The sequence below is a fragment of the Nerophis ophidion genome, linkage group LG16 (assembly GCF_033978795.1).
Source record: "Nerophis ophidion isolate RoL-2023_Sa linkage group LG16, RoL_Noph_v1.0, whole genome shotgun sequence".
NCBI classification, from domain to species: Eukaryota; Metazoa; Chordata; class Actinopteri; order Syngnathiformes; family Syngnathidae; genus Nerophis; species Nerophis ophidion.
Window position 1 is genome coordinate 41,141,738 of NC_084626.1, and position 24,857 is coordinate 41,166,594.

Here is a 24,857-nt window from a genome sequence, read left to right on the forward strand (position 1 = left end):
AAAATAAAAAAAATAATTTATGAAACATCATTAGTCATTTCTCCTGATGAAGATTAATTTTAGAATTTTGATGACATGTTTTAAATAGGTTAAAATCCAATCTGCACTTTGTTAGAATATATAACAAATTGGACCAAGCTATATTTCTAACAAAGACAAATCATTATTTCTTCTAGATTTTCCAGGACAAATTTTTTTTTAAAAGAAATTCAAAAGACTTTGAAATAAGATTTAAATTTGATTCTACAGATTTTATAGATTTGCCAGAATTTTTTTATTTATTTTAATCATAGGTTTGAAGAGATATTTCACAAATATTCTTTGCCGAAAAAACAGAAGCAAAAATGAAGAATTAAATTAAAATGTATTTATTATTCTTTACAATAGACAAAATTAATTTTCTTGAAAATTGATTTAAATAGTCAGGAAAGAAGAGGAAGGAATTTAAAAGGTATATGAGTTTAAAAATCCTAAAATCATTTTTAAGGTAGTATTTTTTTCTTTAAAATTGTCTTTCTGAAAGTTATAAGAAGCAAAGTAAAAAAAATAAATGAATTTATTTAAACAAGTGAAGACCAAGTCTTTAAAATATTTTCTTGGATTTTCAAATTCTATTTGAGTTTTGTCTCTCTTAGAATTAAAAATGTCAAGCAAAGCGAGACCAGCTTGCTAGTAAATAAATACAATTTAAAAAAATAGAGGCAGCTCACTGGTAAGTGCTGCTATTTGAGCTATTTTTAGAACAGGCCAGCGGGCGACTCATCTGGTCCTTACGGGCTACCTGGTGCCCGCGGGCACCGCGTTGGTGACCCCTGCTGTACAGTTTATGCCTTTAACTCTTATTTTGAAGGCGCCAAGAGCGGAAGTGGTGGCACATTGTGGGTTATGATGATAGCTTGATTGAAACTTTTTAGTAGATTGCACAGTTCGGTACATATTCCGTACAATTGACCACTAAATGGTAACACTCGAATACATTTTTCATCTTTTTAATCACGTTAATCAATTCATGGTGGAGCGGAATTTTGAAAGTGATCCTCGTGTTTGTTATTTTGTCCATAAAAATAGGATAAAAAAATAAAAATATTTAAATATACAGTGTGGGGGGAAAAAACATAAGAAATATTCACATTGATGTAATGCTTTCAGCGTGGCTAATCCACGTAGTTTTTAATAATATCAAGAATAAGGATAGTGTTTATTTCTCTACTTACGTGTTTTGTTGGGAATTTTTGGATGAAGCAAAAGAGCATTTTTGTCATATGTTTGTACGTGTAACCTATTTTTATGGGCTTGCCTCTTTGTGATGGTAAATTCCTGTTATAAGCTGTTATAAAGCACTTGAGCTCTTATTTTGAAGGTGCTAAGAGCGGAAGTGGTGACAGATTGTTGTGTAGCGGAGTTTTTTAAAATAAACGAAATAAAGTGGTCCTCCTGTAAAACTGGAGCCTAAGTGTTTATTTTGTCCATACAAATAGGTTACAATAATACAAATAAAGATATTTAAATATACAGTGTGGGAGAAAAAGAAACATGAATATTCACATTAATGTGATGCGTTCAGTGTGGTTAATCTACGTAGTATTTAAGAATATCGAGAATAAAAATAATATTTCCCTACTTACATGTTTTTTGGGGAAGTTTTTGGGTGAAGCAAAAGAGCTTTTTTGTATTAAGTTTGTACATGTAACCTATTTATGGACTTCCCTCTTTGTGATGTTAAGTTCCTGTTATAAGCTGTTATGTAGTATGCGCATTGAGCTCTTATTTTGAAGGCGCTAAGAGCGGAAGTGGTGACACGTCGTGGTGGAGCGGAGTTTAGAAAATAAGAGCTGAAGGCATATACTGTTATAACAGCTTATAAAAGGGACTTAACATCAAAAATAGGCAAGTCCATAAAAATAGTTTACATTATTTTTTTCTGCTTTTTATTCCCGCTCTTCCTTCTTTCAATTTTTTTTTATTTTATAAACCTTTATGTATAACAGGGGTGTCCAAACTTTATCCACTTTGGGCCTGCACACTGAAAAATCAAACCAAGCGCGGGCCATTTTGATATTTTTTATTTTAAAAAACAATACAATATATTTAAAAAATATATACATTTCGGCCCCCATTCAGGCTTGATCCCAGGGACCCCAAAAGGGTTATGGTAAAAAAAAAAATGTTTTTAAATGTGTCATTATTCAGTAATATTATTTTGATTATTATTCAAGTTTTAAATCTCTAGATCAACATTAGGTCTATTTGTCAATATAATGATTTTAAAGATTTAGTTGTATGCTCTTTTTGTCACAAAAAAACCCTGTTTTTTTAATGGAAAAATCACAAAATATGCAATATTTTCACCCAATATTTTTTTAAATAGAATAGAATAGAAAATACTTTATTGATCCCTGGGGGAAATTCAGCAAAGTGGAATATTTGAAATTATATAATAATTGGAGCATTAAAAAGGTCAATAACTCATTAATTATTATTTTTTGAGCAATGACACTTAAAAACAAATCACCTCACCTTTATCAGTATTTATTGCCACCTTTCCCAACTTCTTTGTCACGTGATGCTGGCATCAAATTCTAAAGTAAATGATTATTTGCAAAAAAGAAAAAAAATGTTTATCAGTTTGAACATCAAATATGTTGTCTTTGTAGCATATTCAACTGAATATGGGTTGAAAATGATTTGCAAATCATTGTATTCCGTTTATATTTACATCTAACACAATTTCTCAACTCATATGGAAACAGGGTATTGTATAACATGCAACATACATGCAAAGAATAATCAAAATAAGTAAAAAAAAAAAACAGTACAAAACAGCGCCTGGGGGTTATAAACTCAATAAAGCAACTAAAGAAGATTGCAAAAATATATATATATATACCGGTATATATATATATATGAAATATTTTTTATTTATTTATTTATTTTTTTCACATTTAAAATATTTATTATCTCAACAGTAGAAATACTAACAATTAAAAAAAAACAATGTACACGCAGCTATGTTGAGAAACATGATTTTCCAGTGCAAAAATTATATATGAAATATACATATACATATATATATATTTTTTAAAGGTTTATTTGTAAATTTCAACAATTACAAACAGTAAGTCAAACAACAATATAAAACATTATGAAAACAGTACAACACAGTGCCAGGGGGTTGTAAGTTGAAAATAATAAAAATAGAATACAAATATATATATATATATATATATATAATAAACAAAATCCTTATTCAGATTCATCAAACAACTTCAATTTGGAACACAGCATCATCGTTTTCACAGCTTTTTTGTTGTTAGAGGTATAGAGCGTTTTAATGTAAAGTTCCAGATCTTTTTTTAAAGGCACAAAAGATAGGACGGGTATTAAGAAACTTACATTTATGAATATAAAACTTAGCCAATAAAATAGTCAGGTTGCAAAGGTAGAATTCCTTTTCAAATTTTTGTTTATATATGATTTTTTTTTATTTTTTATTATTTTATTTGATTTTTTTTTTAAAGGTTTATTTATAAATTTCAACAATTACAAACAGTAAGACAAACAACAATATACAACATTATAAAATATTATGAAAACAGTACAACACAGCGCCAGGGGGTTGTAAATTCAAAATAATAAAAAAAGAATACAAACATATATATATAAATAATAAACAAAATGCAAAGCCGTATATATGAAATATTATATATGAAATATTACTCCGTGTGTCGTCATCGCCGTGCGCCGCAGTCCGGGCGGTAGTAGGTCACAGGGTTGCGCGACAGCCCGGCGAGGTTGTTCCGATGAAATGTCCTCAGTCGTTGGGTAATTGACCTCACTCACAGCGGCCACATTTACCCGAGTGCGGTAGGTCACACGGACACAAACGGCGGCAATAATGTCCTATTGCAAGCAAGAAGGTAATTCCATTCATTCCAATGTCACCGTGCGCGCCGCTAGCATGCTAACTTTCCCCCAACTTGGTGCTAACTGCTCACAACTTCAACATTTCGCCCTTTTTTTACTTTAATTACACGCTCAATGTCGGGCATGAACGTTTAATATCCGATATTTCATGTCGTCTGGTTCTTATTCCAGGTAAAGACCGCGTCATTTTTGTGACCAAGGAGGACCATGAGGCGCCGAGCAACGCCGAGCTGGTGGCGGATGACCCGGATGATCCCTACGAAGAACACGGTTTGTCATTTAATGTTCAGCTCAGCAGAGGTGGGCAGAGTAGCCAAAAATTGTACTCAAGTAAGAGTACAGTTACTTTAGAGATTTATTACTCAAGTAAAAGTAAGAAGTAGTCACCCAAATATTTACTTGAGTAAAAGTGAATTGTGAATTATATTTATATAGCGCTTTTCTCTAGTGACTCAAAGCGCTTTACATAGTGAAACCCAATATCTAAGTTACATTTAAACCAGTGTGGGTGGCACTGGGAGCACGTGGGGAAAGTGTCTTGCCCAAGGACACAACGACAGTGACTAGGATGGCGGAAGCGGGAATCGAACCTGCAACCCTCAAATTGCTGGCACGGCCACTCTACCAACCGAGCTATACCGCCCCTATATCGTGATATTGGAGTATAAGTTCTCACGCAGTTGCTTTTAGCTGCGGGCATTACACTTAAGGCGCATCTCACTTTTTCTTGTCTCTCCTCACAGAGTCATAAAACAAGCGCACCTTCTTACATACGTCACAAACTGTCGCGCGTGCAACGTCATACGCCCTCGCCGAGCAGAGAGGTAGCGGCATGGTAACATTAGCTGTGATGCTAGCGGAGTGGTAATACGAGAGAAAGAAGGTGCGAATCTGGTAACAAATGAAGGAAGAATTAATTCTCAAGAAAAACAGCAGGGGGTCCATCATCTGGCGGTGGCTTGGCTTCAAGCTGGAAGATGTTGAACGGACCACTGTAATATGTCAAGTATGCGGTAAAGCAGGGGTGGGCATTACGTCGATCTCGGAGGGTGTGTCAGTCAATCTCAAGCCAGGCATTAAAAAATAGACATAAAAATGAGCAATCATCAATCATACCAAGACTTCACTTTCGTCAGTTGTTTGACATTCTCGGCACCCGAGGATCTTGTGAGATGACGCTGGCTGCTGCGAGCTCATATTTAAGAAAAAAATCACTAACAGGGCGGACGCAGAGAAACACATTTTATATCTAGAGACTCCGTACCTACTGTCAAAACTCTAAAGACCGACTGCACAGTTCCTGTCTTCACCATAAAAGACCTGTTTCATCCTGCCTATGCTAACAAAATAAGAGTCTCAGAAAGCTAGCGTGCACAAGCTAGCAAGCTACGGAGTTTGATGCCAATGTATTTCTCCCCCGCCCTCAGCGACCGCTTTCTCACTTGCTTGCCCACCCGCACTCTCACTGACGTCACTCACCTGCTGCCAGACATTAAAGGGCCACACACATATGCTACTCTCATAACAAAGTGTTTAAAGACGAGTATGCAAGTTGGACAAATAAGATGCCAAATCCAACCACTTTCATGTGGTATTGGACAGAAAGGAGGACTTTTTTTTTCCTCCATTTGAAAATGCGGACGTTATCAGCACCACTGTCTAATTCCAATCAATGCAAGTCATCAGAATCAGGTAATACACCAACTTATATTCTTATATTCTAAAAGTAAAAAGTATGTTGTGAAAAAATTACTCAAGTACTGAGTAACTGATGAGTAACCGGTTTGTTTAATGATTACGGCAACAAATAATGCACAAAAATATAAAAATAGCATTGAGCAAATTCAGGGCCAGGAATATCTCTTCGGCAACTAAAACAATAATATATATTAAATAATAGTACATAAAAATAAAAAAAATTAAGGCAAATTGAGCCACAATAACTTATCAGCACCATAGGCTCAGTAGGCAATTATTGATCGATTGATTGAAACTTGTATTAGTAGATTGCACAGTACAGTACATATTCCGTACAATTGACCACTAAATGGTAACACCCCAATAAGTTCTTCAACGTTAATCAATTACTTAATAAATGACCAAGTCGAGGTTATCTACCTCATATATACACACACACATACACACATACATATATATACATATATATATATATATATATATATATATATATATATACACACACACACCTTTGTATATACAGTATATAATTTATATTTATCTATTTTGCCGTTTTTGTTGACATGTTAAAGGTGTTACATGTATACACGCATGTTTAACACATAGATTCCTATCTTTCATGAAGACAAGAATATAAGTTGGTGTATTACCTGATTCTGATGACTTGCAATGATTGGAATCAGACGTTCACGTTTTCAAATGGAGAAAAAAAGTTCCTCTTTTCAGTCTAATACCACATGAAAGTCGTTAGTTTTTGGCATCTTATTTGTCCAGCTTCCATATTCGTTTTTATACACTTTACAAGAAATACATTGGCGGCAAACTCCGTAGCTTGCTAGTTTGTTTGCGCTGGCTTTCGGAGACTCTTATTTTGTTAGCGCAGGCGCGATGGAGCGGCGCTTTTATTGTGAAGACAGGAACTGTGCGATCAGTCTTTAGGCTTTTGACAGGAAGTACGGTTGAAATAAAAAGTGTCTTTTTTCCTTTGCACTTTTGATTGATTGATTGAAACTTTTATTAGTAGATTGCACAGTACAGTACATATTCCGTACAGTTGACCGCTAAATGGTAACACCCCAATAAGTTTTTCAACATGTCGGGTTTTACGTGTGACGGTCACGTGACCACCTGGCTCTGTTTGATTGGTCCAAGGTCACCAGTGACTGCATGTGATTGGTGAAACGCAGGCATGCGTAGTTCCTACTTTGAATGCGTGTCTGACAAAATCAAAACAAACAAAGCGTGCATTAACAGATCGATAAGAAAAAAAAGTAGCGACCCGATTGCAGATAAATGGAGCGGAGTAAAAGTAGCATTTGTTCTCTATAAATATACTCAAGTAAAAGTAAAAGTATGTTGCATAAAAACTACTCTTAGAAGTACAATTTATCCCAAAAGTTACTCAAGTAGATGTAACGGAGTAAATGTAGCGCGTTACTACCCACCTCTGCTGCTCAGTAAAGTTACGTTTATTAGTTTACTTTGGGGATTGGAGAATGGATGAGAATCAGCTATTCCAAGCAGGGCTGGGCGATATGGCCTTTTTTTAATATGTCGATATTTTTAGGCCATATCTCCATATTTTGCCTTAGCCTTGAATGAACACTTCATGCATATAATCACAGCAGTATGATGATTCTATGTGTCTACATTAGAGATGCGCGGATAGGCAATTATATCATCCGCAACCGCATCATTAAAGTCGCCATCCACCCGAACCAACATTTTATCAGAACCGCCCGTTGTTATATATCCATAGTCGGCGACCTTTACCACTAAAAGAGCTAATTTGACCCGTGTCAATAAGTAAAGAAGGCAATGGGAGCCGCTAACGTTCTCGCGAATATCCGATGGTGCTCATTCAGATAACGGGAATAAGGGCGTGCTGTGAAGCAATTGCCTTTGACACCTTCAACAACATGTACGAACCGTTTGCCAGTCCAGCAACATGCTGTATGCAGCTTCCTCAAACACACGTACAAGATTGAAGGGTTTCCTGGGTGATACGGAGTACATTAATGGTTGTGATATAAACAATTTTATGAACGTGAAGGGTAAAAAAAACCCCACCAACAATCTGATATCCAATGGGTCAAAAAAGGATTTAGTCAGCCACCGATTGTGCAAGTTCGCCCACTTAAAATGATGACAGAGGTCTGTAGTTTTCATCATAGGTACTAGAGATGCGCAGATAGGCAATTATATTATCCGCAACCGCATCACCAAAGTCGTCATCCACCCGCCGTCCACCCGAACCAACATTTTATCAGGACCTTACCCGCCCGCCAACCGCCCGCTGAAATATATCAGAGGTCGGCCGCCTTTACCACTCACAGAGCTATCTAAACCTGTTTCACAGAGTAATGAAAACAATTGGAGCCGCTAACGTTCTCGCGACTATCCAGTAGCGTTCATCCTGATGACAAGAATAAGAGCGTGCTGTGAAGCCATTGCCTTTGACACCTTCAACAACATATACGAACCGATTGTTGGTCCAGCAACATGTTGTATGCAGCTTCCTCAAACACACGTACAAGATTGAACGGCATACTGGGTGATACAGAGTACACTGATGGTTGTGATATAAACAACTTTAACACTTAGTAATATGCGCCACGCTGTGAAGCCACACCAAACAAGAATGACAAACACATTTCTGGAGAACATCCTCACAGTAACACAACATAAACGCAACACAACAAATACCCAGACTCCTTTGCATCCTTGACACTACCTGAATATATTTTACACCCCCGCGCCCCCAACCCCACCCACCTTACCGACGCACAAGGGGTTGGGGGATGGCGGGATTTGCTGCTAGTGGGGTGTATAATATAGTCAGGGTGTAACATGGATGCAAAGGATTCTGGGTATTTGTTGTAATGCGTTTGTTGTGTTACTGTGAGGATGTTCTCCCAAAATGTGTTTGTCGTTCTTAATTGGTGTGGCTTCACAGCGTGGCGCATATTACTAAGAGTGTTATAATTGTTTATATCACAACCATTAGTGTACTCTGTGTCACCCAGTATGCCTTGCAGTCGTGTGCGTGTGTCAGTGGAAGCCACACACAACATGATGCTGGACTGACAAACAGATAGTACATGTTGTAGTGGGCGACAAAGCCAATGGCTTCATAGCACGCCCTAATACTTATTATCTGGGTGACTACCTGTAGTCATTCAGGAGAATAATAGCGTCTCTTATTGTCTTCTACGCCTTATGACACGGGTCTTAAATGGCACTTTGAATGGCAAAGGATACCAATCACAAAACCACGCATATCAAATATTTCCGCATGGTTCAACCGTCACCCGCCCGAATCTAATTAAAATCAATTTTTTCGTCATGTCAACCGCCCGCCCCGCGGTTGAGACCGCAAACCGCGCAACTCTAGTGTTTTAGCAGGTTAATCTTGAATTGGGTCCGGGATGCAATAGGGACCCAGTGGAGTGATTTGAGGATGGGCGTGATATGATCACACTTGCGCACTCTCATCAGGACCCTCACTGCACTCTTTTGGATGTACTGGAGCTTTTTGATGCTCTTTTTGGGGACCCCGACGAGAAGTGCCTTGCAGGAATCAAGCCTGTGAACTGTAATGATCCAGTCTGGGCTCCAGAGGGCAGCGTCGGGCTTGCTGCACTGGCAGACCAAGTCTGGGAGCGAAAAAAGACACAAGGAGCTGTTCTCTGGAGTGTTGTTAGGCTCAGTGTGAAAACAAAAGGTTGACTTTGGGACAGTCATTCTGCCTCCTTCATATCGCCACCACTGTTACAATTTAACCATGAATTAATTGAGATTACATGTAATAAAAAGCTTCATGTTATAAATCAGGGGTGTCGAACTCAAATACAGAGTGGGCCAAAGTTTTAAAGCCGAACAAAGCCGTGGGCCGAGGTTGAACAAATTAACCTTTTAATAGGGACCCAAACAAGTTTTGCATTTAATATTGAACAAGCAAGGCTTATATAACTTTATAGTGACATGCAAAATCAAGTTTCAAATAATAATAATAATAATTCAAAAATATCAATGGCATATCAAATACAAATAAAATAAAAAATAAAAATTGAATGCCTCTTTTCGGCGGTGGGGTTTGGTGGTAACGGGGGTGTATATTGTAGCGTCCCGGAAGAGTTAGTGCCGCAAGTGGTTCTGGGTATTTGTTCTGTTGTGTTACGGTGGGGATGTTCTCCCAAATTGTTTGTCATTCTTGTTTGGTGTGGGTTCACAGTGTGGCGCATATTTGTAACAGTGTTAAAGTTGTTTATACGGCCACCCTCAGTGTGACCTGTATGGCTGTTGACAAAGTATGCCTTGCATTCACTTGTTTGTGTGTATAAGTTGCATATATTATGTGACTGGGCCAGCACGTTGTTTGTATGGAGTAAAAGCGGACGTGGCGACAGATTGTAGAGAACGCCAAAGGCAGTGTTTTTAGGGCCATCCCCCAACATTGTTGTCCGGGGGGAAATCGTGAGAAATTCGGTTGGGGCACTGAACTTCGGGAGTCTCCCGGGAAAATCGGGAGGGTTGACGAGTATGAGTATTAGCAGTGAATGTGGCGTTAAAGCGGCGGGCCAGCTCTAATGTTAATTTGATATTGCCTCAAGGGCCAAATGAAAGTAGACGGCAGGCCAAAATTTGGCCCGCGGGCCAGAATTTGACACCCATGTTATAAAGGAATAAACCAACTTGTAGCAGATACCATGAATGCAATCTTATAGCAATGTCTATAGTATTTCAACAAAACGTTTGAGTTTTTAAAATGACAATATTTGCCAGGAATTATAGCCATCATATCTCATGTATTTGAGGTGGCGACTTGTCCAGGGTGTAGCCCGCCTTCCGTTACAATTTAACCATGAATTTATTGAGATTACATGTAATAAAAAGCTTCATGTTATAAATGAATAAACTAACTTGTAGCAGATACCATGAATGCAATCTTATAGCCCTGTCTATACTATTTCAACAAAAGGTTTGAGTTTTTAAAATGACAATATTTGCCAGGGATTATAGCCATCATATCTCATGTATTTGAGGTGGCGACTTGTCCAGGGTGTAGCCCGTCTTCCGCCCGAATGCAGCTGATATAGGCTCCAGCACCCCCGCGACCCCAAAGGGGACAAACGGTTAGAAAATGGATGGATGGATATCTCATGTATTAATGAAATGCCTCATAGGAATGTAGTAGAGAGATTTCCTCAAACCAGACAAAATATTGAACCGATGACATAAGATAGGAATGTCGTACATTTTTGGAATGGCTAATATTGATACGGGGAAGATATTATCTCAACATAAACAACTATTGATGATGTGGTACAACTATGAAAAAGAAGTGTGGTTTTCAATTTCCAGTAACCCATAGATATAAACCGTTGGTAGGTTTTTCTTGCGTTTTAACAGAATTTCTATCAAGCAAATCATCTTAAAAGTGGTGGAATATGTTTTAACTTCAGGGGCATTGCAAATTCAGCTGCTATTTCTTACAGTCAGGCATTGAAACTAGGAATCAAAATTTGACAAATTAAACGATTTCAGGAAAGTCCAAACCTTAGTCACAGTTCCCATATTTGCGTGATGTCCAACCCATGTCGCGTGCAAATAAAAATACAATAAATCTACTAGTTTTTCAACCAATGAAATCCCTGAAATAAACAATAAATGTTCTTACACTTACCTGTCACAGTTCCAGTTTACGATGTTGCTGCTCCGGTTCCCTGTTTCTGTAGGCCTCATCCTGCCAAACGGAGACATCAACTGGAACTGTCCGTGCCTCGGCGGCATGGCCAGCGGACCCTGTGGCTCTCAGTTCAAGGAGGCTTTCTCGTGCTTCCACCACAGTACGGAAGAGGTGAAGGGCTCGGAGTGTATCGACCACTTCCGCAACATGCAGGAGTGCATGCAAAAGTTCCCCGAGCTCTACCCTCAGGAAGATGAGAAGGAAAGCTCCAATCAACCGGAGGCCAGCCCCGGTTCTGACTCTGTTGCCGGCCCAACCGAGAGCTCTGCCTCAGCACAAGAAAGTGACTCTGTTCCAGACAATCAGGATGCCAGCTAAGATGAACCAATCATCCACAGGCTCTTAAAACATTCCAACAACGGGTTGCCCTTCTGTTGCTCCAACTTTTTAGGAAGGGCTTGTGCTGTGGGCGGCATTCATGGGTGGCAGGGGTTTTAACCACTGGATGATTGCTATTTGACTGCAGCACTTGTGGTTGTCAAGGTTTAGTTTGTGTTCAGCTGGGAATATTTATTGGTTTGGGACACGTTGGTGCTAATGGATTCAAATTACGTCACCATTCATGGAAGGCCCAATGTTCCCAAGTTCACACTGCATAACATACCCAAAAAACAGACAAGGTTTCTAAAGTTTTAGATCATCCTTACGGTTTACAGAACACCTCGCCCTTAATTTTTCCTTCCAAGCTTACTTGTCTGACCTTTTCAGGTTCTTCCTGTCTAAGGCGCCAATGCTAGCAGTCTCTTACACATAATAAAAGAACAACCAACGCCTTACATTACAAATATGATTGTATTTGTCAAACCTAGGCTTGTTTAGTTTTAATTTATAGCAGTGCCAATCTGATTTGGACATACTAAAACTTTGATTCTCAAAGACAATGTTCCTGGTATTTGTTGTTAGAATCTGCTACTTGCTCACACTTCATTTTTGCTACAAAGACTTGAAACAGATATTTAATGACAAGGTTGAAATAGATTAACCACTGACTCAAATGAAGACAAAAATCAGGAGTACAGGCAAACAGACTTCTCAAAGGCTTTGTTCTCCATACAAAGGAGATCTGACCATGGGAACAACTGTAATGGCAGGGCAGTCATTTAGAAAGAATAAAATTGAGGCGGTGAAACACTTCTAAGTCCTGTTTTCCTTTATCCCCTGAGTTGACCGTTGTCCTTCACTCACTTGACTTGTTCGTAAAGCCTTCCGATTACTTGAAAGTATTCAGTATCAACAGACACAAATCTTAATTTATTTTTTCTTTTACCATGCTGTTTTGCAGTTTTTTGAATGAGAAGGCAGGTCTTTTTCAGTCTCTTCCGCTGAGTTTCTGTTTGAACTCCTGCTTGGCAATCATTAGCATCCGGTCCTTAGGCCCTCGGTTATGAGAAGTCCAAGTCTCGGTGTCCATGGGACCACTGCACTCTGCAAGGTGACCAGCAAACGGCCTGTGGCGGACTCTTCTGGTCCCGCCAGCAGGTACTCCATGCCTACTGAAGAAATCATACATGTCATCTTTTTTCCAACTTATGTCCTGAAAGTCTTTAGTGCAGCCATGAGTGCATGTATTTGCCTGGGTTTAGGACTGGACAGGTGCAGCCACGGCTGGTCCAGGACACAGGAAAGATGCTGACGGTTCCCAAACTCATTGGCACCAGACCTGATCGTAGGACCTTGCGGACTTTCACCTGCACTTCTGCATGGCTGCCTTTGTCATGAGCTGATACCACACTGGCCTTCATCACTGTCACGGTGACAGTGGTTTCAGAGTAAGTGAAACACCACTTAAGTCATTAAGGGATACGACGGCTCTTACCATAGTCATGTTCGATCTTGCAGAGGTCAGACATGCTTCTCAGCTTTTTCTCCTTGCATATGCATTTCCCTGCGCACACATTCTGGGTTAGTTAATCTTCTGTATGTGTTGACCAAGCACTTTGCTACTGCTATAGGCCAGCGGGTCAAGTGCGACCCGCCAGCCTCTTCAATTTCGCCTGCGAGACTTAATGAGTTCAACAAAGCACCGTGTAGTGCTTTCAAATTAATCTTGAGTACCAGGCGGACTTTGAATGCTACATATCTGCTGCCATCTTGTGGACATTGTGAGTAAATCAAAGCAATGACCCTACAGAGTACTTAATAATAGCACATAATTTACTGATATGATACAAACAAAATGACCTTCCCTAGTCATCGTGCAAAAAAAATACAACTAACATAAAGGTCAACACACATGGTCATACATAAGCTGCTCACTGAACGTTGTGGATATTATGAAAAACGTCAGACACCATAAAAACATTCTAAATTACACCCATTTAAATCCATTAGAGTGCATGATGGGGAAACATGTAAAACACTTATCCCTGTGTGGCACATTTTAGCTTCTTGATATTTCTGATTGATTAAAAACTTTAAGAACGTTGTCATGGACGTAAACAAGGTAGGAGTCTAACTTTAATATGCTTTTAATAAAGTTAAAGTACCACTGGTAGCCACGCACACACTAGTTGTGGTGAAGTTACTCTGCATTTGACCCATCCCCTTGTTCCACCCCCTGGGAGGTGGAATATCCAATAATATTAATTACATCAGATATCCATTATATTAAGTATATATCCATCATATTAATATAAAATGTACAGATATATGAATATGTATGTATGTATATACATACACATTAATGTACATATATGTATATATACAGAAATATGTGATATATATATATATATGTGTATATACATATATGTATATACACAGAAATCTATGATATGTATGTATATATATATATATATATATGTATGTATGTATGTGTCTGCGATGAGGTGGCGACTTGTCCAGGGTGTATGCCGCCTTCCGCCCGATTGTAAGTGAGATAGACGCCAGCGCCCACCGCGACCCCAAAAGGGAATAAGTGGTAGAAAATGGATGGATGGATGTATGTATGTATGTGTATATATATGTAGATGTGTGTATGTATGTGTGTGTACAGTATATATGTATATGCGTGTGTATATGTGTGTATGTGTACGGTGTATATATATGTATGAATGTATATATATATATAGATAGATGGATAGTACTTTATTATATGTATGTAGACATATGTACATATGTTTGTGTATATTTATGTGTGTATGTGTATTATATATGTATTTTTTATATATATGTATGTGTATATATACTGTGTGTATATATATATATATATATATATATATATATATATATATATGTATATATGTGTATATGTGTGTGTATGTATATACAGAGGGGCAAAAAAGTATTTAGTCAGCCACCGATTGTGCAAGTTCTCCCACTTAAAATGATGACAGAGGTCTGTAATTTTCATCATAGGTACACTTCAACTGTGAGAGACTGAATGTGAAAAATCCAGGAATTCACATTGTAGGAATTTTAAAGAATTTGTAAATTATGGTGGAAAATAAGTATTTGGTCAACCATTCAAAGCTCTCACTGATGGAAGGAGGTTTTGGCTCAAAATCTCACAATACATGGCCCCATTCATTCTTTCCTTAACACGAATCAATCGTCCTGTCCCCTTAGCAGAAAAACAGCCCCAAAGCATGATGTTTCCACCCCCATGCTTCACAGTAGGTATGGTGTTCTTGGGATGCAACTCAGTATTCTTCTTCCTCCAAACACGACGAGTTGAGTTTATACCAAAATGGATACATGGATGATACAGCAGAGGATTGGGAGAATGTCATGTGGTCAGATGAAACCAAAATAGAACTTTTTGGTATAAACTCAACTCGTCGTGTTTTGAGCTAAAACCTCCTTCCATCAGCGAGAGCTTTGACCAAATACATATTTTCCACCATAATTTACAAATAAATTATTTAAAATTCCTACAATGTGAATTCCTGGATTTTTCACATTCTGTCTGTCACAGTTGAAGTGTACCTATGATGAAAATTACAGACCTCTTAATACTTTTTTGCCCCACTGTATATATGTGTGTGTGTGTGTGTGTGTGTGTGTGTGTGTGTGTGTGTGTGTGTATATATATATATATATATATATATATATACGCACGCACACATACATATATATATATATATATATATATATATATATATATATATATATATATATATATATATATATATATATATATATATATATGCGTGTGTGCGTGTGTGTGTGTGTATATATATATATATGTATGGATATAGCTGAGATAGGCACCAGCAACCCCAAAAGGGAATAAGTGGTAGAAAATGGATGGATGGATATATATGTATGTGTATATATATAGATATATAGATTCGGACACACCTTCTCATTCAATGTGTTTTCTTTATTTTCATGACTACTTACAATGTAGATTGTCACTGAATGCATCAAAACTATGAATGAACAAATGTGGAGTTATATGGAGTCAAAAGGTGAGATAACTGAAAACATGTTTTATATTTTAGTTTCTTTAAAGCAGCTCCCTGGACTGGTCTAAAATGGCTTATTAGTTGCAAAAAACGATATCTAAACGTGCGTTTTTGGTACAAATTGTGTGGCATTAACATATGGTAATTTGTAATCCCTAGTTTTGAACACACCTGTGGAGTGCAGCGCAGACACAGCCTGCTCTTTTGGCCAATGTTCCTCCTCTTCATCCATGAAGAAATGAGAATCCAAAGCAGGGATCCTTCCACCCATCGGTAAGTTGAACACCTGATTATTGAAGTGGCTGCAGGAGCCACATTGGGAGGTTCAGCATCAACAAAAATGTTGTGGGGAAGAAACTTCAAGTGTAGCTCACCTGTCTAGACACTGCCCAGTGGTGGGATTACAGCCATTAGGGCACACACAGGCTTTGCAGCCCTCATCTCCAAAGCCCCAATAGCCAGGCAGGCAGCGTGTGCAGCTTGTGCCGCCAACGCCAGCTTTACACCTGCACTGCCCATTCCGCGGGTGGCACCAGTGGCCCTCCTCTCCAGCACTTGCAGGCGAGGAGCCCTGAGGGTCACACCAGCAGCCTGACAGACAAGGTGCACATTTCTGTTTTTCGTCCCTCAAAAAGACGCTGCTGCAGTGTTCCGTATGATCGCTTACGTTGGCAAGTGTGTGGAGAGTTGACGGGCAGGGACGGGTGGCGGCGGTAACCTCGCCGACATCGCTGGCACCTGCGCCCGTAGGTGTGGTGGCTGCAGTTGTCGCACACCCCGCCGCTGACGCCGCCGCTGGAGAGCCACGCCCGCTGGGAGAAGTGACAGCTTTCTGCGTGACCGTGACACTCGCACTCTGACGACGGCCGTTAGAAAAGAGACAAGGTAAGGGTGACCCAGACAAAAAATGTGCGAATTATGTTTTTATTATGTGCATGCATGCTTTATTATCCGAATAGCCATCCATCCATTTTCTACCGCTTGTCCCTTGTCTGAATTTTATGTAAGAACATGCATGTGATGCTCACAACCCTTAGGGGGCACATATGCATGAAATATGGACATTATTATGATGAATCATATATATTAGGACTCAGAGTCTTCGGGCTCCACATGATTCGATTCGATTCTTGGAGGTAACGATCCGATTGAGAATCGTATCAGAATGATTCTCAATTCAAAATCAATACTTTTTTAATAACCTTGAAGCCTTAGGGGGGACATATGCATTAAATATGGGCGTTACAATGATGAATCATATATATTAGGGCTCCGATTCTTCGGGCGCCACATGTTTCAATTCGATTCAAAATTATTCTCAATTCAAAATCAATACTTTTTTTATAACCTTGAAAACTAAGGGGGCACATATGCATGAAATATGGGTGTTATTATGATGAATCATATATATTAGGGCTCCATTTCTTCAGACACCACATGATTCGATTCGATTGAGAATCGATTCAAAATTATTTTCAATTCAAAATCAATACTTTTTTTTAATAATCTCGAACCCTAAGGGGGCACATATGCAGGAAGTATGGGCGTTATTATGATGAATCATATATATTATGATGAATCATATATATTATGATGAATCATATATATTAGGGCTCCAATTCTTCGGGCGCCACATGATTCGATTCGATTGAGAATCGATTCAAAATTATTCTCATTTCAAAATCAATACATTTTTTATAACCTTGAACCCTAAGGGGGCACATATGCATGAAATATGGGCGTTATTATGATGAATCATATACAGGTATATTAGGGCTCCGATTCTTCGGGCGCCACATGATTCGATTCGATTGAGAATCGTATTAAAATGATTCTCAATTCAAAATCAATACTTTTATTATAACCTTGAACCCTAAGGGGGCACATATGCATGAAATATGGGCGTTATTATGATGAATCATATATACTAAGGCTCCGATTCTTCGGGGACCACATGATTCGATTCGATTCTTGGAGGTAACGATTCAATTAAGAATCGATTCAAAATGATTCTCATTTCAAAATCAATACTTTTTTTATAACCTTGAACCCTAAGGGGGCACATATGCATGAAATATGGGCGTTATTATGATGAATCATATACAGGTACATTAGGGCTCCGATTCTTCGGGCGCCTCATGATTCGATTCGATTGAGAATTGTTTCAAAATTATTCTCAATTCAAAATCATCCATCCATCCATCCATTTTCTACCGCTTATTCCCTTTCGGGGTCGCGGGGGGCGCTGGCGCTTATCTCAGCTACAATCGGGCGGAAGGCAGGGTACACCCTGGACAAGTCGCCACCTCATCGCAGGGCCAACACAGATAGACAGACAACATTCACACTCACATTCACACACTAGGGCCAATTTAGTGTTGCCAATCAACCTATCCCCAGGTGCATGTCTTTGGAAGTGGGAGGAAGCCGGAGTACCCGAAGGGAACCCACGCATTCAAAATCAATACTTTTTTAATACCCTTGAACCCTTAGGGGGCACATATGCATGAAATATGGGCGTTATTATGATCAATCATATATATTAGGGCTCAGAGTCTTTGGGCGCCACATGATTCGATTTGATTCTTGGAGGTAACGATTCGGTTTAGAATCTATTCAAAATGATTCTCAATTCAAAGACAATACTTTTTTTATAACCTTGAACCCCTAGGGGGCACATATGCATGAAATATGGGCGTTATTATGATGAATCATAAATATTAGGGCTCAGAGTCTTCGGGCGCTGCATGAGATCGATTCAATTGAGAATCGATTCATAATTATTTTCAATTCAAAATCAATACGTTTTTAATAACCTTGAACCCTTAGGCTGCACATAGGCATGAAATATGGGCGTTATGATGAATCATATATATTAGGGCTCTGATTTTTCGGGCGCCACATGATTCGATTCAATTGAGAATCGTATTGAAATGATTCTCAATTCAAAATCAATACTTTTATTATAACCTTGAACCCTAAGGGGGCACATATGCATGAAATATGGGCGTTATTATGATGAATCATATATATTAGGGCTCAGAGTCTTTGGGCGCCACATTATTCGATTCAAATCTTGGAGGTAACGATTCGATTGATAATCGATTCAAAATTATTCTCAATTCAAAATCAATACTTAAAAAAAAAAAACCTATGCATGAAATACGGGCGTTATGATGAATCATATATATAGGGGCTCTGAGTCTTGGCGCACATGATTCGATTCTTGGAAGTAATGATTCGATTGAGAATCGATTCAAAATGATTCTCAATTCAAAATTAATACTTTTTTAATAACCTTGAACTCTAAGGGGGCACATATGCATGAAATATGGGCGTTATTATGATGAATCATATATATTAGGGCTCCGATTTTTTGGGGCACCACATGATTCGATTCGATTGAAAATCGATTCAAAATTATTGTCAATTCAAAATCAATACTTTTTATAACTTTGAACCCTAAGGGGGCACATATGCATGAAATATGGGCGTTATTAGGATGAATCATATATATTAGGGCTCCGATTTTTCGGGCGCCACATGATTCAATTCGATTCTTGGAGGTAACGATTCCATTGAGAATCGATTCAAAATTATTGTCAATTCAAAATAAATACTTTTTTAATAACCTTGAACCCTAAGGGGGCACATATGCATGAAATATGTGTGTTATTATGATGAATCATATATATTAGGGCTCAGAGTCTTTGGGCGCCACATGATTCGATTTGATTCTTGGAGGTAACGATTCGATTGATAATCGATTCAAAATTATTCTCAATTCAAAATCAATACTTTTTAAAAAAATAACCTTGAACACTTAGGGGCCACATATGCATGAAATATGGGTGTTATTATGATGAATCATATATATTAGGGCTCTGAGTCCGGGCGCCACATGATTCAATTCGATTCTTGGAGGTAACGATTCAATTGAGAATCGATTCAAAATTATTCTCAATTCAAAATCAATACTTTTTTAATAACCTTGAACCCTTAGGGGGCACATATGCATGAAATATGGGCGTTATTATGATGAATCTTACATATTAGGGCTCTGATTCTTCGGGCGCCACATGATTCAATTCGATTGAGAATCGATTCAAAATTATTGTCCATTCAAAATCTATACTTTTTCATTAAACTTGATCCCTTAAGGGGCACATATGCAGGAAATATGGCCGTTATTATGATCAATCATATATTTTATGGCTCAGATTCTTTGGGCGCCTCATGATTTGATTCAATTGGGAATTGATTCAAAATTATTCTCAATTCAAAATCAATACTTTTTATTAACCTTGAATCCTTAGGGGGCACATATGCATGAAATATGTGCATTATTATGACGAATCATATATATTAGGGTTTAGAATCTTTGGGCACCACATGATTCGATTCGATTCTTGGAAATAACAATTCGATTGAGAATCGATTCAAAATGATTCACAATTCAAAATCAATACTTTTTCCTTAACCTTGAACCCTTAGGGGGCACATATGCATGAATATGGGCGTTATGATATGTAATATATATATATATATATATATATATATATATATATATGTGTATGTATGTATGTATGTATGTGTGTATATATATATATGTATGTGTGTGTGTGTGTATATATATATATATATATATATATATATATATATATATGTGTGTGTGTGTGTGTATATATATGTTTATAGTGTGTGTGTATATATATATATGTATATAAGTGTGTATATGTTATTGATATATATATATATATATATATATATATATATATATATATATATATACATATGTATGTATGTATGTATGTATGATTGATTGACATGGACCCTGACTTAAACAAGTTGAAAAACTTATTGGGGTGTTACCATTTAGTGGTCAATTGTAATGAACTGTGCAATCTCCTAATAAAAGTTTTACTCAATCAATTATGTATGTATGTATGTTTTTTAAAAGGAATGTCTTTTTTCCTCCTAGCTCCAGGCTGGTCATCTCAGGGCATCTGTGTTTACTTACTCTGGCACGGGTTTGCATCTCTGCTGCTGCCGTTGGCGGGCCTCCAGGGACGGTCGTTGTAGAGCGACGCGCACTTCTCACAGTGGTAGCCTGCTGTGTGGTGAGTACACACACACCGACCTGACACCTGCAAGGCACATGGCGATGGTTTCAGCGACCTCGCCCCAAACACAGACTTTCAAGAGACGGCCCATTCAAATAAAGAACCGACCAGCCACAACAACATAGAAGCTATTTCACGAATGACAGAAGTGGAGGAGAGTTTGGGTGTTTCTAATAATTTAATTGTAGCTAAATTTAGTTCTATAATATTTGAAACCGCTACACTACAATAAACAAACTCAATGGAAACAAAATTATATACATGCATGTCTCTTTGTGTCACTCTTGTATAAGTTGTATTTAAATTGTGTTGTGGTGGCTTGTCGATAAAAAATCCAGTACATGGTTTCAGAATGTTTAACTGGCCCCTCATGAAACATAAACACATGTTATCTTCTCCACCTAATCATGGCACACTAATAAACATATTTTACTTTATTACAAACCCCGATTCCATATGAGTTGGGAAATTGTGTTAGATGTAAATATTAACGGAATACAATGATTTGCAAGTCATTTTCAACCCATATTCTTTTAAATATGCTACAAACACAACATATTTGATGTTCAAACTCATAAACATTTTTTTTTGTTTGCAAATAATCATTAACTTTAGAATTTGATGCCAGCAACATGTGACAAAGAAGTTGGGAATGGTGGCAATAAATACTGATAAAGTTGAGCAATGCTCATCAAACACTTATTTGGAACATCCCACAGGTGTGCAGGCTAATTGGTAACAGGTGGGTGCCATGATTGGGTATAAAAATAGCTTCCCAAAAAATGCTCAGTCTTTCACAAGAAAGGATGGGGCGAGGTACACCCCTTTGTCCACAACTGCGTGAGCAAATAGTCAAACAGTTTAAGAACAACGTTTCTCAAAATGCAATGATTTCAACATCTACGGTCCATAATATCATCAAAAGGTTCAGAGAATCTGGAGAAATCACTCCACGTAAGCAGCATGGCCGTAAACCATCATTAAATGACCGTGACTTTCGATCCCTCAGACGGCACTGTCTCAAAAACTGACATCAATCTCTAAAGGATATCACCACGTGGGCTCAGGAACACTTCAGAAAACCACTGTCACTAAATACAATGCGTCGCTACATCTGTAAGTGCAAGTTAAAGCTCTACTATGCAAAGCGAAAGCCATTTATCAACAACATCCAGAAACACCTCTCTGAGTCACTTAAAATTGAGCATTGTAATGTTTGTTTATACTGCTCTTGTATTGTATGTCATTTGATTGTCCATGTGGAGAAAAGCCTGTGTTTGGTAAATACAACTATACAAAACAGTATAAACATACCATGTCTTCCACTTGAACTACTATGAAAATACTGTATTTGTTTATCATTACAAATAATTACACATTTTGTAAAAGTTATCATATTTTACAAGCCGTAGGGCACACCAAATTATAAGGCGCACTGCCGATGAGTGGGTCAATTCAAGGCTATTTTCATACAAAAGGCGCACTTGATTAGAGGGCTAATTAAAAGAGTCATATTGTTATTATTTTTTTTCTAAATGTAAAACACTTCCTTGTGGTCTACATAACATGTAATGGTGGTTTTTGTGGTCAAAATGTTGCATAGATTATGTTTTCCGGACCATCTTCAAGCCGCTTTCTGACAGCGTTTTTGTGGGCGGTCTTATTTACGTGGTTCACGTTTGACAGCATCTTTTCTCCGTCATCTTTGTTGTAGCGGTGTAGCGTGCAAGGACGGGAGTGGAAGAAGTGTCAAAAGATGGAGCTAAATTTTACTTCAATAAATAACGGAGCAGCATCTCTTCTTCCGTGCCTCACTAGTGCAACAACGACGCAAATGTGTCCCGTGAAAACCGTACGACCGGAATTTTCTAATAACTAAAGTTTCTTGGGTGAATAATGTAAACTCACTACACCGGTATATTTTAGCGCTTTCATGGCGAGTTTACTGACAGATGTAAGTAAGAACTTTACACTACTTTATATTAGAAATGGCAACAGTGGAGGATGAATGTCCCATAACAAAAAGATAGGGAAAAAGAAAAAGCTTATCAACTACGGTGTCAATACGGACTACAAAGGCGGATGCGCGCATATTTTCAGGACTTATGCAGATCCCAAATACAGATCAGCAGGTACCAGAAGATAAAAAAAGTTGCTTTTGCCTAATATTGCGAAACAAAACGCCAGATATGTCTTACCTTATACACACACCATAATAATACTCCTATGTTGAAGCACAGTACATCCATCAAGCGGTACAGCTTCATAGCTTACCAAAGTCCTACTAAAACATTTTGATTGATTTTTGAGCGCCGTGTGTAATGTTCTATATTTTCAATGGAACATATAAAATGTTGTTTACTTGAGTCATATTGCAGTCTACACCTATCTCTTATGTGTGACTGCCATCTACTGGTCACACTTATCATTTCACCGTGTACCAAATAAAATAGCTTTGAGGTCGGTAAGCACCACCCAAATTATTTTGTACATTAGCCGCACCGGGTTATAAGGCGCACTGTCGATTTTGGAGAAAATTAAAGGATTTTAAGTGAGCTTTATAGTCCGAAAAATACGAAAACAATTTTTTACAGCGCATTGCTGTATATGAAAAAAGGGTACCGCTGATTCATACTTGCCAACCCTCCCGAAATTCAACGCCTCTCCAGAAAACCTCCCGGGACAATTTTCTCCTGAAAATCTCCCGAAATTCAGGCAGAGCTGGAGGCCACACCCCCTCCAGCTCCATGCGGACCTGAGTGAGGACAGCCTGTTTTACTGCCGCTTTCCCACAATATAAACAACTTGTCTGCCCAATGACGTTATAACTGTAGAATGATCGAGGGCGAGTTCTTGGTTTCTTATATGGGTTTACTGTTAGGCAGTTTCATTAACGTCCTCCCAGCGCGGTAACAACACACAACATCAGCAGTCACGTTTTCGTCTACCGTAAAGCAGTTCGTCTGCCGGTAAACCGCAATGTTGTGACACTCTTAAACAGGACAATACTGCCATCTACTGTAGATGCATATGGTTAGAAAAATAGTGACAGAGAATAGAACAAGGACGGACAATTCAACCCTTAACTCAACAATGAGTAGATGAGTGTTATGTGTGTGTATATGTGTAAATAAATGAACACTGAAATTCAAATATTTCTTTTATTTATATATATTTATATATATATTAGGGCTGGGCAACGATTAAACATTTTAATCAAAGTTAATCACACTATTTCTCCGATTAATCGCGATTAACTGCATTGTATACGCAAAAGCCCAATAATGAATTCAAAAGTAGTGTGTAGTGCACCTTTATTGGAATATTCTCCCACATGAACAAAAGCGCCAAAACATTTGTTGTGCAAACACAATTTAAATCAGTCCTTGTTAAACAGTAGCAGTTAAATAGCATATTTTATGAAAATCAACTCAAAAAATGTAAATACAAACACTTAAGCTTATTTCCACTGCCAAGGTATTTAAGTTATCCTGTTTGTTATGGAAAATAAATATAATCTACATACAAATCTCTGAGCCACAATCATAACACCTGAACAGGCAATTTCTGAGGTAACAGCAGGAACATTTTTTTTTATCAGGGTCTAATGTTTAAAAAAACTATATTATAGGTAGTGGGCTGTTTTAGGGAATTTTTGATCAAATTATCCGTAGTAGCAATATTAATAATGTTGTGTTTATTCTTCGTAGTGCACTTAAAATAATTATGACCATATCTAGGAATTGATATGATGGGAATTTTCCGATTGTTTGCTTGGTGCTTTGATAAATTGAACGCATCATATACATGGTACTATATTGTGATGTTATGAGCCAGGGAAATAAAGAACTACTCTACCCAGCATGCAACAGGAGTGACGAGCATGCGCGGTAGCCCGGGTAAAGGTTGTGTGTCGCCATGACAGCATATCGTGTATGTTGTGATATGCACGCTCTG

The 24,857-nt window shown here is 38.0% G+C and overlaps 2 protein-coding genes across 2 annotated transcripts in view; one reads left to right on the plus strand and one right to left on the minus strand.

Moving 5' to 3' along the window:
- Window positions 1-3,729: 3,729 nt before the first annotated feature.
- Window positions 3,730-12,502, plus strand: chchd4a (coiled-coil-helix-coiled-coil-helix domain containing 4a). The gene is made up of 3 exons (XM_061875242.1): window positions 3,730-3,917; window positions 4,096-4,194; window positions 11,361-12,502. Exons 1-3 carry the CDS (start codon window positions 3,896-3,898, stop codon window positions 11,687-11,689), a joined length of 450 nt encoding a protein of 149 aa, XP_061731226.1. The 5' UTR covers window positions 3,730-3,895; the 3' UTR covers window positions 11,690-12,502.
- The window catches only part of si:dkey-202e22.2 (netrin-4), a 29,402-nt gene continuing 16,603 nt past the window's right edge, over window positions 12,059-24,857 (minus strand). The window contains 7 exon segments of the mRNA XM_061875241.1: window positions 12,059-12,861; window positions 12,945-13,115; window positions 13,188-13,256; window positions 15,949-16,079; window positions 16,152-16,368; window positions 16,445-16,633; window positions 20,798-20,924. Coding sequence (XP_061731225.1) covers window positions 12,728-12,861; window positions 12,945-13,115; window positions 13,188-13,256; window positions 15,949-16,079; window positions 16,152-16,368; window positions 16,445-16,633; window positions 20,798-20,924 — 1,038 coding nt within the window. The 3' untranslated portion in view covers window positions 12,059-12,727.

Coding starts and splice junctions, on each gene's coding strand:
- chchd4a (XM_061875242.1), top strand. CDS start 3,896: ATGTCCTATTGCAAGCAAGAAG. Junction 3,918..4,095: donor GTCCTATTGCAAGCAAGAAG/GTAATTCCATTC, acceptor TTCTTATTCCAG/GTAAAGACCGCGTCATTTTT. Junction 4,195..11,360: donor TGATCCCTACGAAGAACACG/GTTTGTCATTTA, acceptor CTGTTTCTGTAG/GCCTCATCCTGCCAAACGGA.